The sequence below is a fragment of the Beta vulgaris genome, chromosome 6 (genome assembly GCF_026745355.1).
Source record: "Beta vulgaris subsp. vulgaris cultivar EL10 chromosome 6, EL10.2, whole genome shotgun sequence".
Classification (NCBI taxonomy): Eukaryota; Viridiplantae; Streptophyta; class Magnoliopsida; order Caryophyllales; family Amaranthaceae; genus Beta; species Beta vulgaris.
In genome coordinates, this window is record NC_079207.1 from 16300907 (window position 1) to 16315436 (window position 14530).

At 30.3% G+C, this 14530-nt stretch overlaps 1 protein-coding gene across 1 annotated transcript; it reads right to left on the reverse strand.

Moving 5' to 3' along the window:
* Nucleotides 1–10492: 10492 nt before the first annotated feature.
* On the reverse strand, nt 10493–11267 carry LOC104895991 (hypothetical protein). The gene has a single exon (XM_010682650.4). The coding sequence runs from the start codon at nt 11178–11180 to the stop codon at nt 10686–10688; it is 495 nt and encodes a 164-aa protein (XP_010680952.2). The 5' UTR covers nt 11181–11267; the 3' UTR covers nt 10493–10685.
* Between the last annotated feature and the right edge of the window lie 3263 nt (nt 11268–14530).

A 14530-nucleotide genomic window follows, 5' to 3' on the forward strand; every position in this document is an offset into this window, starting at 1 on the left:
TTTGTATGTCTCACATGTCATCACCATACAACAATTTTTAATGTGAAAGAGTAAAGTGACAGTGGGGCCCACAAAAAATTCACAAAGCAAGTAGCTTTGTGGAGCTACTTGACTTCAGAAAGCAACAAACTTGTTTTCACTCCAACAATAGAGCTAGTAACTCTAACTTTTGGAAAATTGCAAGCTAGGAGCTAAGAGCAACCGTTGGATCGGAGTTGCTCTAAGGGAAATCTCTACCTTTACCATAGTTGGAACTTGGAAAGATTCAACCTTATGACCTAAAAGTTATAAGGTGAATTCACAACCAACTTTTTTTTTGGGTCCCTTTTCGTGAATTTCATGATAAGAAAAATTTTCTCTAAACTGCCCTTACATATGATTACTCATCCACAAGCCCAACAAGTCTCAACTCCCTTTAACAACATTAAGATATTTGCTTATATCAAGATTTAAACCTTTATTTCTCATATACTTCCTCCGTTTAGAAATAGTTGCACCATTTCTATTTTGTGCACTATTCACATCTTACACTTAGATTGTCTTTGGTGATTTATATTTTAGGAAAAACATAGTCATGTGGGATCTTGTTAGATTTGTCTCGATGTAAATTTTTTTAATATCAACTTTTTATAATTTTTACTTATTGATAATTAAAGATATTAATGGTTGAAATCATACATCGGCATGCGTGAAAAGTAGAAACGGTGCAACTATTTCTAAACGGAGGAAGTATAAGATAGGAATCTAATCATTAGATCCAAGTATCCTTCCAATTTCACAACCAACTATAGCTTTAAAAGCTTATTTGTGGTCGTCTCTAGGTATGCATCAATGCATGGGATACCAGTATATCTTACCTCATGATGAAAATTTAGGCTATGTTCAGTTCACCTTATTTTTGCTTATTTCAGATCTAATCAGATCAGATCAGATCAGATCAGATCAGATCAGAAAAAATAAGTTCAGATCAGATCAGATCAGAAAAAATAAGTTCAGATCAGATCAGATCAGATCAGATCAGTTCAGATCATATCATGCTTATATTTAAAAACTTATTATTATTAAATATCTTTCACTACATATTAATAAAAATTATAATAATTGAATATTAATAAAGTACTCATTGAGACGAATCAAACAAGACCCCACATGACTATATTTTTTCTTATATATTAAGAAAAATCTAAAAGATTATCTCTAATTGTGAATAGTGTCAAGATTCTAAGTGACAAAGATAAAAAAATACAAAGGGGTATTATTATTTACTAGTACATTTGTTCAAAAGAATTATTATTGTTGTTGTTGTTGTACTTATTAATTATTAATATTGGTAATTATTATTAATCTTGTTGTTACCATTATAAATGTCATTGTATTATTATATTAAGTTATTTTGTTGTTATTAAATAATAGAAAATTAAAAGCCACATGTTAAGAACATAAGATTGACGCAAAAATAAGAAATATATAAAATATGATATCTCAAATTCATGACAACGAAACTACTAATTTCGGATTACATTTCAAAATAAGCTAAGTGTGAATACAAATTATAAATTTAGATTCGGTATACCTCTTCTTACCGAATTCCAAATCTCTCTAGCTATTTGAAGTTGCACGATATTTATTTATTTTTTGCTCAAGTCATAGTTGTTTGTATATCTTGTTCTATTTTATATGGAAAAAAAAGAGTTCAGTTTGCCGACTTCTCAAGTGTGAAACTTTTTTTTAAGGGAAAGTGTGAAACATTGTATAAGTGCTTTATAAAATAATGACTTGAGTTATATAATTATTTTTAGTAATAATAATAATTATGATTATAATTATTATTGTTGTTCTTATAATAATGATAATAATAATAATTATTATTAATAATAAAAGTTGTATAAAAGTTGTAATAGTATTAAAATGATAATAATAGTAACACTATAAAGAAGATCTTATAATGTATTGCATAATAATGATTTACAAAGTAATAATATAATAGTAATAATATATTTTATAAAAGATAAGATCTTGTTGAAAAAATAAGTTCAGATCAGATCAGATCAGATCAGATCAGATCAGAAAAAATAAGTTCAGATCAGATCAGATCAGAAAAAATAAGTTCAGATCAGATCAAATAAGTTCAGATCAGAAAATTTCAGGTGAACTGAACATAGCCTTAATCCACAATATCTCATAGATTAACGTGTAGAATCAATATATTTAACAATGGTATTTGTAATTTGCATGAGGAACACGCCCTCAGTCGTGGTGCTTAAGCTAGTTTCATTAATCATACTTGTATAATAAAAGTTGGAAGTCCGTGACTGCAGTGTGCCAGCTAACAGCTTGGGTTGAAAATAAGGACGGATTGGATATGATTTCCAATTTTCCATGAAGTTGAAGAAAGCTGGACAGCAGTATCATCTTTCTGTCATTCATAACATCATATCATCAACTCCAAGATTTTAACATTTTTTGCATTCTGTGGGAAATGCAAATAATATGAGATGGTCCCGGTTCACGCAATTCGTCTTGTTTTGCTATTTTAAGGAACAAGCTCGATGCCTAGTTGCGATCTTTGTACTACTAGGCACTAGCTTAGCTTGCTAGCACAATGCCAGGACCAACTGACCAAGGAGTAGTGATAATTGATTATTGGTATGAGTTATGACGACACATTTGAATTTGAATCTTTGTTTGCTATTCCTGGAATTAGCTGTTGCATCATTTTTTTCTCCATAGCTCCTTCCCATATTAGAAATCATCCTTATCATCTTCCCTTACTTTCTCTCGTGGATTGACACTGATTGTTCGTCGTTTCCCAAAGATACAAAAATTGGGATGAACACTCAAGAACTAAATCATAACTACATTCTAAAATCAATCTGCAGTAGATTTTAAGTACTACTTGCATTTAAGCCTAGTAAATCATTAAAATTGATGGATTGCATCCCAAACTTGTTTTGGTGTAGCTTTTCTTTTGGTATGCGTAAATCATAGAAAATTGAACATAGCTTCAAAATGCTTTCAAATTTTCACGAATTATAGGTTAAGATAAATTGTTCAAGGATCGATTCGATCAACAACGTGATTTAATTGCCATTAAATTTCAATACTTATTTGAACTAATTGAAATTTATTTAAAAGGTTTTGAACTTATTAGAAATTTATCAAAACTTACTAAAATTATTAGGTTTGACTTTATTTTCTGAAAGATGAAAAAAAGCAATCATAATCTTTTTTATGAGATTGAACTGTTTCATTCTTTCTTTCACACCTTAAAGGTGAAACACCAAGAAATTTTGAGATGATACTCCCTTCGTTTAGCTTTACTATGAAATATTTTCTTTTCATTTTGAGAAAGGAAGAAATGAAAATTTAGGGTTGGTAAAAGTTGACTCAACCCGATAACCCGACCTGAAATTGATTTGAAAATTTCGAGTTTGGGTTGAGATTTTCGGCCTGAAATAAAAAATGGTTCGACCCAACCAGACCTCAAAATATAATGGGTTAGGTTTGGGTTGACTTTTTGAACTTGAAAATAACCCGAATAACCTGATTTAGAAGTCGGATTATTTCCAGGTCGGGTCAACCTGAAATTAACCCATACTTTCATAACTTATACAACCAATCTTTTATTATTCTTATTTGTATTTGGCCAAACCCATTTCTTGGATCACCTAAATTTCATTTCAGGTCATTAACTTATACTTTCATAAGTTAGCGTGTATAGTTGAATTTCATTTCAGGTCATTTTGAGTTGGTTTCGGGTCAACCCGAAATCGGTAAGGTCGGGTTTGGTCATGATTTTCAACCTGAAATTAGAATCAGGTTGGATTTGGGTTAAGGGTAAGTGACCTGAAATATAAATCAGGTCAACTTGAAATTGACCCAATCTGAACTGATTGTCAACCCTATGAAAAATGAAGAAAGAAGGACCGGGGTGGTATGTATGCTAGAGGTGAGTAAGATTCTTATGAGAAAAATTAAGAATGAACGAATATAAGATTGAGCTGAAAATTTTCTATGGTGGGCATGGAGATCTAGTGGTCTCGAGTGATTTCGAGTTTTAAAATATGGGCGCGGAATCATTCTAATTAATACACTAGATTTCATGGTCATATTTGTTACTCCCTCCATTTTATTTTAATCTACACACTTACACTTTTCACGCATGTCAATGCAAAACTTAGAGGACATATATCTTTAGCTTTGTATTTGTAAAAATTATAAAAAATACATATTAATAAAATACATGTTATGATGAATCTAACAAGATCCCACATGACTATATTTTCATCAGCGTATAAATCACAAATGATGGTCAAAGTGAAATTTTTGAATAGTATAAAATACCAAAGTGTAACAATTAAAATGAAATGGAGGGAGTATGAGTTTATTACCACCATAGAAATGTCTAGATAAAGATTAGTACTGAAAATCAAAACGTTAATTAAAGCGAGGGGAAGAAACGTAGGCGCCTAGGCGAGGACATGTTCCCCTCCAACTCAAACACTGGCATGATGCCATTCATTTGTCACTTGACATCTATTTGGAATATTGTTAATGTAAAATTTTAAACTCACAATGATGATGATATAGATTTTTATTTGAAACCAAGATTTAAGTTCTAATGTTTTGAATGCATGCAAATATATGAACTAAATGAATTGTATTTATTTCTTTTCCTAACATGACATTTCCCTCGAAAAAGGGCAAGAGATTTGCGTAAGAGGTCTAGATTTCCAAGACCTTTTACTTCAAATGTCATGCTCTTACCATCAAACTAAATTTCTTATGTAAAAACCTTCAAGGTTACTTTAAATGAATCTAGCAGACTACTCATTTTAGCAAGATTCATCTTTCTTTTATGGAGCATATTTCATTAGTTACTCTGCAGTTAAGCGTGTTTGGAGGGAGTAGTACAGGGATGGGTAATCTCCTGGAAAGTTTTTTGTGTTACGCATGAGTGAGAACAAAATGCACTGAGAGAACTTGTGCTGGTTATTGAGAACAGTTGTTGGCCCTGAATGCACATTAGTGATAATATACTCGACTGTGTATGCATGTGTGGGGTGTTATAAATGGTATTAGAGCAACTTTGCGACCGCGTGCAGATCGTGTGGATAATTAGTCCAAGGTAAGCCGCTTAATGGGGGGAGGATTGTGGGGCTAAATCACTGTCTATAGTCGAATATGTAATTAGTTTCCAGGTGGCGGCGACTCATAGGTCGTTGTGTCGAATATGTGGAGTTCTCGGTAAAGATGTCAACGGATGGGGTTCAGGTCGAGTGAACCATCATTCGCATCCATCACCTAGTTCCATCCGCTCCACCCAGTTCATCCATTACCCGTAATCCATCCATCCATCATCCACGAGTGATTCACATGGATCCGGTGATTATCGGGTGAAAAAAATATAATGCATCGACATATAAGATGACCAAAAGACATAATATATTTTGGAAATAACACAATTTCAAATATTTATCGTTTATTCATCGAGTATCGGGCAATTCGAATGTTTATAAAATATAAAATGAACTACTAGATATACACTTAAATAACTATGTCAATGAAGAAAATAAAAAATTCAGTATATATATAATATGTGTGTGTGCGTGTGTGTGTGTGTATATATATATAATATAATATGTGTGTATGTGTGTGTGTGCGCGCGCGTGTGTGTATATATATACATATGTATATATATGTATATATATACATATGTATATATATATATATACATATATATATACATATATATGTATATATATACATATATATATATATATATTATATATATATATATATATATATATATATATATAATTTTAAATGGGTGGATTATGGGCCGGGTGATAAACGGGTGATGGGTGGAAAATATTCACCGTAATCCGACCCAGATCCGTCACCCTGTTCATCCGTCACCCGCCTATCATCCGTCACCCGCCTATCATCCATTTATTCAGGGTTTTCATCCATATTTTGGAATCGGATGGACCAGATTACTGTATATCCACTGAATATTGCCATCCCTAGTTCTCATGCGTAAGGAACGCATTACTATCCTCAAGTGGGGTGTATGTAATACCTCTCATGATACTTTTAAAAGGATTTAGTGGGCTATTAATTTCAACAAGCTGCATCTTTCTTTTAGGGAGTGCGTTTCTTTAGTTACTCCATAGTGAAGCGTGCTTGTTGGGAGTAGTGTAGGGATGGATGACCTTGTGAGAAGTTCCTCGATGTGCTCATGAGTTAAGACAAAATGTGCCGAAAGAACTTGTATTGATTATTGAGGATAGTTGTTGGCCCTGTATGTGAATTGGTAACAATAGATTTCACTTCGCGTGGGTGGGGTGTTACATCTTATATGGAAGCATATCCCAATTTCAACTATAACAACTTTTTCTAAATTTATTAACACATAATTAATAAGATAACCCAGTCGATCGCGCGGGCTCAAATACTTGTACTTAATAACTTTTATGTAAGAAATAGAATTTTGAAACATGATAGGAACTTATTGAAATTGAGATAATTTTAGGTTTTTTCCAGTAAATATCAATAAGTAAAAATAACCAAAACAGAAATTTTACAACACACCTATCAAAATATTTATGGAGTCTGGCAAAAACATTGGGTCATATGGTCAGCAAAGTTTTATAAATTACTCATAAGTTGTTGGAATCTTTAGAATTATTCATAAAGTAAAAATAGATATTTTGTAACACTCATATGACGCTAATGTATTTTTAAAATATCTAGATATATGTATAGTAAGAGGGTGTGTTCCAAAATATCAATCTGACAATTCAGCCAAACCAGATATGGCCATAGTGAAACATTATAAAGGCCCATCCTTTTGAAATGGGAGAAAAATAAATCGAATTAAACCAAAACGAACTAAGTTGAGAGAAATTGAAATTGTAAAAAGTAATTGAACTAAATTGAAAATAAATTCAAAAAAAAAATAGAGCTAAAGTCTCACGAGTCACGAGGATAGTCACTACTCACTACTAGTACTACATATAGTAAAAGAAATAAAAATTTTAATTCTGGAAATGCATGAAATATGGGAAGAGCTATATTTTAGATAGAGGTGGTCAAATCAAGGCGGACAAGTCGGGCATAAAAAAAATTTGTCCATTGATCGGATGGAGTCAAATTTCGGGTGGTTTTTTGCGCCCGAAAACCGCTTTTTGGGGGGGAAATTGGGCATGTCCGGATTTTTTAGGTTGCCCAAAATCCGTCACAAGTAAAAAAAAAAAAAAAAATCTAGAATTAAAAATCTGCTCGAACTCGATCATTTTTCAACTTGACCACGCTCACTTTAATCAGGTATACTTTTAGAATATTGAAAAGTAAAGTTTAATATTTCATAAAATCCAATTAAGGAGTAAAAGCAATAGACCTTTAGGACAAAAGGTGTTTTATGGAAGTAATACTCCCTCTGTTCCAATTTAGGCTATGTTTAGTTCACCTGAAATTTTCTAATCTGAACTTATCTGATCTGATCTGAACTGAACTTATTTTTTCTGATCTAATCTGATCTGATCTGATTTACAAGATCTTATCTTTTATAAAATATATTATTACTATTATATTATTACTTTGTAATTCATTATTATGCAATAAATGCATTATAAGATCTTATTTATAGTATTTCTCTTATTATCATTTTATTTCTATTACAACTTTTACACAAATTTTATTAATAATAATTATTATTATTATCATTATTATAATAACAACAATAATAATAATCATAACAATAATAATTATTACTAAAATAATTATATAACCCAAGTCATTAATTTATAAGAGCACTTATACAATGTTTCACACTTTCCCTTAAAAAAAATGTTTCACACTTGAGAAGTCGGCAGACTCAACTCTTTCTTTTCCATATAAAATAAAATAAGATATACAAACAACTATGACTTGCGCAAGAAAGTAATAAATAGCGTGCAACTTCAAATAGCTAGAGATTTGGAATTCGGTAGGAAGAGGTATATCGAATCTAAATTTATAATTTGTATCTCGCACTTAGCTTATTTTGAAATGTAATTCGAACTTAGTAGTTTCGTTGTCATGAATTTGAGCTATCATATTTTATATATTTCTCTTTTTTGCGTCAATCTTATGTTCTTAACGCGTGACTTTTAATTTTCTATTATTTAATAGCAACAAAATAACTTAAAATAATAATAACAATGACAATTATAATGATAACAACAAGATTAATAATAATTACCAATATTAATAATTAATAAGTACAACAACAACAATAATAATCCTTTTGAACAAATGTACTAGTAAATAATAATACTCCCTTTGTATTTTTTTTTATTTTTCTCACTTAGAATATTGACACTTCACAATAATTAGAGAGAACCTTTTAGATTTTTCTCAATATATAAGAGAAATATAGTCATGTGGGGTCTTGTTTGATTCGTCTCAATGAGTACTTTATTAATATTCAATTATTATAATTTTTACTAATATGTAATGAAAGATATTTAATAGTAATAATGCGTTTTTAAATATAAGCATGATCTGATCTAATCTAATCTGATCTGGTCTGATTTGATCTGATCTGATCTGAACTTATTTTTTCTGATCTGATCTGATCTGATTAGATCTGAAATAAGCAAAAATAAGGTGAACTGAACATAGCCTTAGTTGCTACATTTGCTTTATCACAGTTTACGAGATGCAACTTCAAATACCAATATCTTGAGTTACATATATGAAAAAATTATAAAAATTATATATTTGGAAAATACAAATTGGGACGAATCAAACAAGATCCTACATGACTATGTTTTTTTTATGTATATGGAGTAAAAAATAGTCAAAGTTATGACGTAGATAGTACCTACGGTTAAAATGTAGCAACTAAATTAGGACGGAGAGAGTAATAATTTTCTGCTCATTTCCACTATATGTCATACCTAAGCATATATGTCATCTCTTGACTAAAGATATATCTCGTCAGTTAAGTCATACTTAAGTCCTAATCACTTATGCCATCTGATCTCTACATTTCCTTTCTTTGAAGTTTCTAACAAAGGTGAAAATTCACTTTTTCAGCCATAGCTACTATCGGACATAAATTATTACTCTTAGGTAGTATTAAGGTGTATGTATATTAATGCTTCCTTTATTTCTTTTTAATTTATATAATTGTCTTTTACGTTAAAAATTGTAGAAATTGACCATTAAAATCTTAGCTACAAAGTTTTAGATTATAATCATTATATATTGAGACAAATCTAACAAGATTATATATTATGTTATATTTTCCGTGTAAATTATAAATGAAAGTCAATTAAAGTATATCAATAATGGTAAAGTACAAAGTGTGGATTTAAAAAAAGAAGTAAGTCTCGTTTTTTTTTGGATCGAGGGAAATTGAACTAAATTGTAATTAACTAAATTACAATCAACTAAATTAAACTGAGAAGAATCGAAATGAAATTAACTAAACTAAACTGAAATGAAATTAAATGAGCTGAACTTAAAATAAATCCAAAAGAACAAAATCATAATCGTCCAATAATGTGTCGTCCACTATGTTCGAAAGAATATACGGTTAGTGGACGAGAAAAATGGAGAAGGGGGAAGATGGGGAACATATGGGACCCATATTACTATAAGTTAATAAAATTACAATTTCTTACTTGATTAGAAGATGAAACCGTCGATAACATGCATGATGATCTTACTTTTTAGCCGTAATAATACTCCTCTTTCGATACTATTATAATACTTCCATAGAGTATTATTGTATGCAAATGGTTGTCCATAATAATCACTGTATTTAATTAGTACAGTATGATTAGCGTTAGGATCGAGTTATTTGTTTCTTCTACTTTGCAGAAAACGTTAAAATAGGCTACAATGATGCATGTTGCACAAAAAGATTCCATTTTTATTATTTTTCTTTACCCTTATTTTCATTTTTGTTTGTTTGAAATGTCCTTAATTCTATTGGACATAACTACATCTACTCATTGAATAACTATACTTCTTCTGTTTTACAATACTCGTTACACTTTTCATTGTGAAAGTTTCACTTTACTTGCTACGTTTCCTTTTTGGACAATAAACTCTCCTTAACTCTCTCCTCTCACATGAGTCCCTTTTCTTTTTACTCTCTACCTCTTTCTTCTCCAAAAGTTGTCTAAAAATCCGTAAATTGAGAAGTGTAGCAAGTAATATGAAACAGATAAAGTATTGAGTTGGATGTTACTCAACAGTAAATTCTATTAGGTGTAGGTAATTTTCTATTGAGTCCACCAATTTTTTTTCTACATAGTTTACAAAATGTTGCTTAAAACTATAAATGTGTTATGTTCAACTCGGATCCGATAAATCCAAGTTATTTAGATTATCAAATTCCGTGAACATTATTATCTTTTTGTTGTTTTCTACCAATTATTATCCATGTTAGCAATTGGGGAAAAAATAAAAGCATACGACAAAACAATCATCATAGTTCTCAGAAACTTCTCTTAAAATTCATCCATTGAGGACAAAAGTGCGGGCAAAAACCCATCCATCGTCAAAATTGGTAACTACTGTAAAAATAAAAAAAACACTCAACAAAATCTAATCTAACTTTTTTACAATTAATATTCACAAGCTAATCCTAATTAATCCGAAATTAAATCATCTCTTCTCCATGCGTCCTACTCAGGAATAGCTGTCAAATTAGCAACAAACATATTCTTCCGTCCATTCTTCCGATTCCCCATATTCCTCATTTTCTTACCAGCAGCTGACCCCACATCCGCCACCTTAGCAGAAGATCTATCCTCTTTCTCACCACCAAAAAACCTCGTATTTTTCCGACATCTACATTTATCACCGGCTTGACTTTTCAACAAGGCGGCGTTAGCTTTAACGGCTAGAGCCGCCATTTCCTCGGCTTGAAGAGGTCGAGTAAGTTTGTTAAGTGGGAGAATGAAATAAAGCTGGCCGAGATGAAGCTCTTCTTCGGGTCGAACGGCTGATACGACGCCGTCAAAGTCCATTTCATCGGAATTACATATAAAAACGTTTGGATGTTTTGATAAAATATAAGAAGCTTTAACAGGGTATGAGAATTCTTCAAGTCTTCCATCTTGTAGAATTAATTTAGATGTTGCTACTGAGGTTGATTGGCAAGAAGTACAAATGCCCATAATTTTTTTGGGTTTGAGAAGAATAGTAAATTTAATTTGTGTTTTAAGAGTCGTTTGAAAAATGAATGGTAATGAGAAAAAGAAGGGAGGGGTGTGTATATATATATATAGAGAAGAGAGGAAAGAGAAAATGAAAGAGGAGACAATACACGTCAGAAGGAGGAAGGAAAGGAAGAAGGGGTCTGGAGGGAGGGGCCGAGGGGGGGACTGGGAAAACAGTGCTAAGCTGGAGGATGGGTTGACGCCAGGGTGTATGTAATCAAAATATGTTGTTGTCAAAGCCACATACACATATTACGTGTATTTTATACTACATATAAACATGTAAGAAGACTATAGTCGTAGTAAAACATTGGTTTTATTTTATTATTGGTTAGAATTAGAATGGTCTTTTCTCGAATTGAGACCATATGCCTTATTATTATTATTATTATTATTATTATTATTATTATTATTATTATTATTATTATTATTATTATTATTATTTTATTATTATTATTATTATTATTATTATTATTTTATTATTATTATTATAATAATAATTATTATTATTATTTACTCATATGATTTAGGCCCAATTCTTTAGAATTGCGATAAATTGAATTGAAATGAGAGAAAGCTGAACATAAGAGATTATCTGAATTGAACATAACTAAACTAAACTAAAAATGAACTGAAACTAAACTGAAATTAACTGAAAATAAGTCCAAAATAACAAGGACTTACTAGTCCGTCTCAAATAGGTTTAGATTTTATACTGCGTTTGATTCACTTCTCTTTGTTCTTTTTTAGTTATAATGTTTTTTATTTTAAAAAGTTGTATATCCGCTCTATATGGCAAAACTAGCTTAAAATAAAGTGAAACTGATATGTTAGGGTCCGATCGGTATTACTATGATTTTTTGTTTTATGATTTTTAAAGTCATATGATATATGTCCTATAATGAATAAAAAATTAGTCAAATTTATTAAGAACATGATGATTTTGAAAACTGACAACTAAAAAGTGAAAACCATTTTTCCTGGTATCCTGTTTTTGATTTTTAGTTTTCAAAAAACTGAAAATAAAAAATGATAATTAACGAGCCGTTAACTAAAATTAATAAGATAAAGTTGAAACTAATAAGCTAGCTGATTAACTTAATTGTTTGTAAAATTGGTTGCTTAAGTTGATGATTCATTTTGGCATAATTAGTTGTTTTCAAAATTCTAAAAAGAATTAGAAAATTCCAGTGACCTGATTTTGAAAAGCTAAAAATATTAACTTATCATTTAAGTCATTTTAAATTTTTAACCACTTAAATTTTGCTTCACGTACTACCAAACACTACCAATCAATTTTAACATTTAAAATATTTTGACAACTTATCATTTAACGCAACTGAAATGCTTCTCCAAACGGAACCATTATATATATAACATTATTGACATTTTTTGTAATTTATTCTCTTTTCTTTATTTCTTTTCTAAATTCTTCTGCAATGTAGCAATATTTTTAGTAAAAGAAGATCGATAAAGTATACATCTATTACAAAAAGTTCTTTTTTTTTTTAAAAAAAGTAAATATATTTGGAAAATGAAAGTTGGAGAGGAAGAGTGAGTTTGAGTTGATATATGTAGGAGTGTGCACCAGTGTGAGTCTCTTTTTACTGCCTTCGCGATTGTACAACGAAATTATGTAATCACCGCATTACCGGAAGAAAGGTGGGAACGGGCTTTCCAAAAAGCCAGTCCCCGTTAGGATCGGACTGGACGAGTGGAGCTGAATATGAAATTTGTTTGGACCAGCACCGAACTGAGAAGGTCCTGGTCCGATCTGGTTCGATTTTGGACATGTTGGACCGGAAACTGCATTTTTCAAAAAAGAATATTTAAATTTATACATATTTATAAATTAGATATATTAAAATTTAGTATTTCTAACAACTATAATCTTCAAGTTAATAACAATAGGTTTTTAGCTTTGTAAATTCATAACTTTGAAATTATTTTTAACCTTTAATCTATTTTTTTTTACTTAAAAAAAAGTAAAAATACAGAAATTACGGTCTTTCTGTCAGGATTGGACTTTTTCGGGTTTGGACCGGACAAGAAACCCAAAATCCTGACTTTTTACGGATCGAGTACCGAAGATTCCGGTCCAACTGAAATTTCGGTCCAACCCTAGCCTTTGTACACCCTTAGATATATGTAAGGTTGAAGTTTATTTCGTGAAAAAAGGAGAATGAAATATTGTCGAGATTTAGAAGGTTTAAAAGTTGATTTCATTTATGAAATTATAAATTAAAATGAATAAGACAAATTACTGCAATATTATTTATTGTTCATCCGGATGTACCATGTGCATGGTACACTCAACACTTTTTCCACTCACTTGGAGCTTCATTTAGCGAATTCTGCTCATTTGGATGTTTCGAACAGTAATGAGCAAAAATACCGTTGAGTGTAACAAGCTCACTGTACACTCGAGTATATGATAAAAATTGTAAATTATTACCACGATGACATAACATTGGGAGAAAAGGGCGGATTCTTGTTGTGTGAGTTCATAGGGTCTCTCCCTATTTTCAATCTTTTTAAGAAAAATTAAGTTTATATAAGTTTAAATAAAGTCTCATCAATAATTTATATGAGTTCACTTCAACAAAAATAAGATTTAACATACTTTTAAAATAAAATTTGATAAATTCATTTAAAGATCAGATAAAAGTCTAGTAAAAACTTATAGGGTTTAATAAATTCAATTAAGCAATATAAGTTGGAAAAAACCGGAGACATAGTCATGAAAAGATAGGCTAACTCTAGAGAAAGTAGTCTTTACACATAACACAACTAGATGCATATGCATGCGATGCGTGCGTCGACAATCTTATGTATTTATATATAAATGGACATGTTTTTTTTTAAATTTTAATTATTTTGATAGTGATGTAAATTATTAAGGTTCTTTTGTAGATGTTATTATCTTTTTAAATTAAAAGGTGAATGAATTTTAACTGTTCAATATCGGCATTGTAAAATTTGGTCGATGATTTAATATCTTCTTTTCAGCGACTTTAGTATAGTTCTTTACAATTATAAATGTTAATAAACCATATTGTTTGAACTTTGTAAATATGAAATATTATGTTATCATGATATATTGCTAAACTTTTTTCGGTTGAATATTCTAATTGATTTTGTAAATTGATTGTGTCAATCTAGTTTTTCAAGTTAGTAATGGTATTGCATATTCCGCTTTTGACCTACTCATATGTCAAGTTTTCATTGATTCTCATTTTTCAATTTTTTTATAAAAAGAAAAATATTATTTTAAATTATTACAGGGTATTTTAGTCACTTCAAAAGAG

What these genes read in the sequence shown, in the direction of transcription:
- LOC104895991 (XM_010682650.4), bottom strand. Translation starts at nt 11,180, where the DNA reads ATGGGCATTTGTACTTCTTGCCAATCAACCTCAGTAGCAACATCTAAA.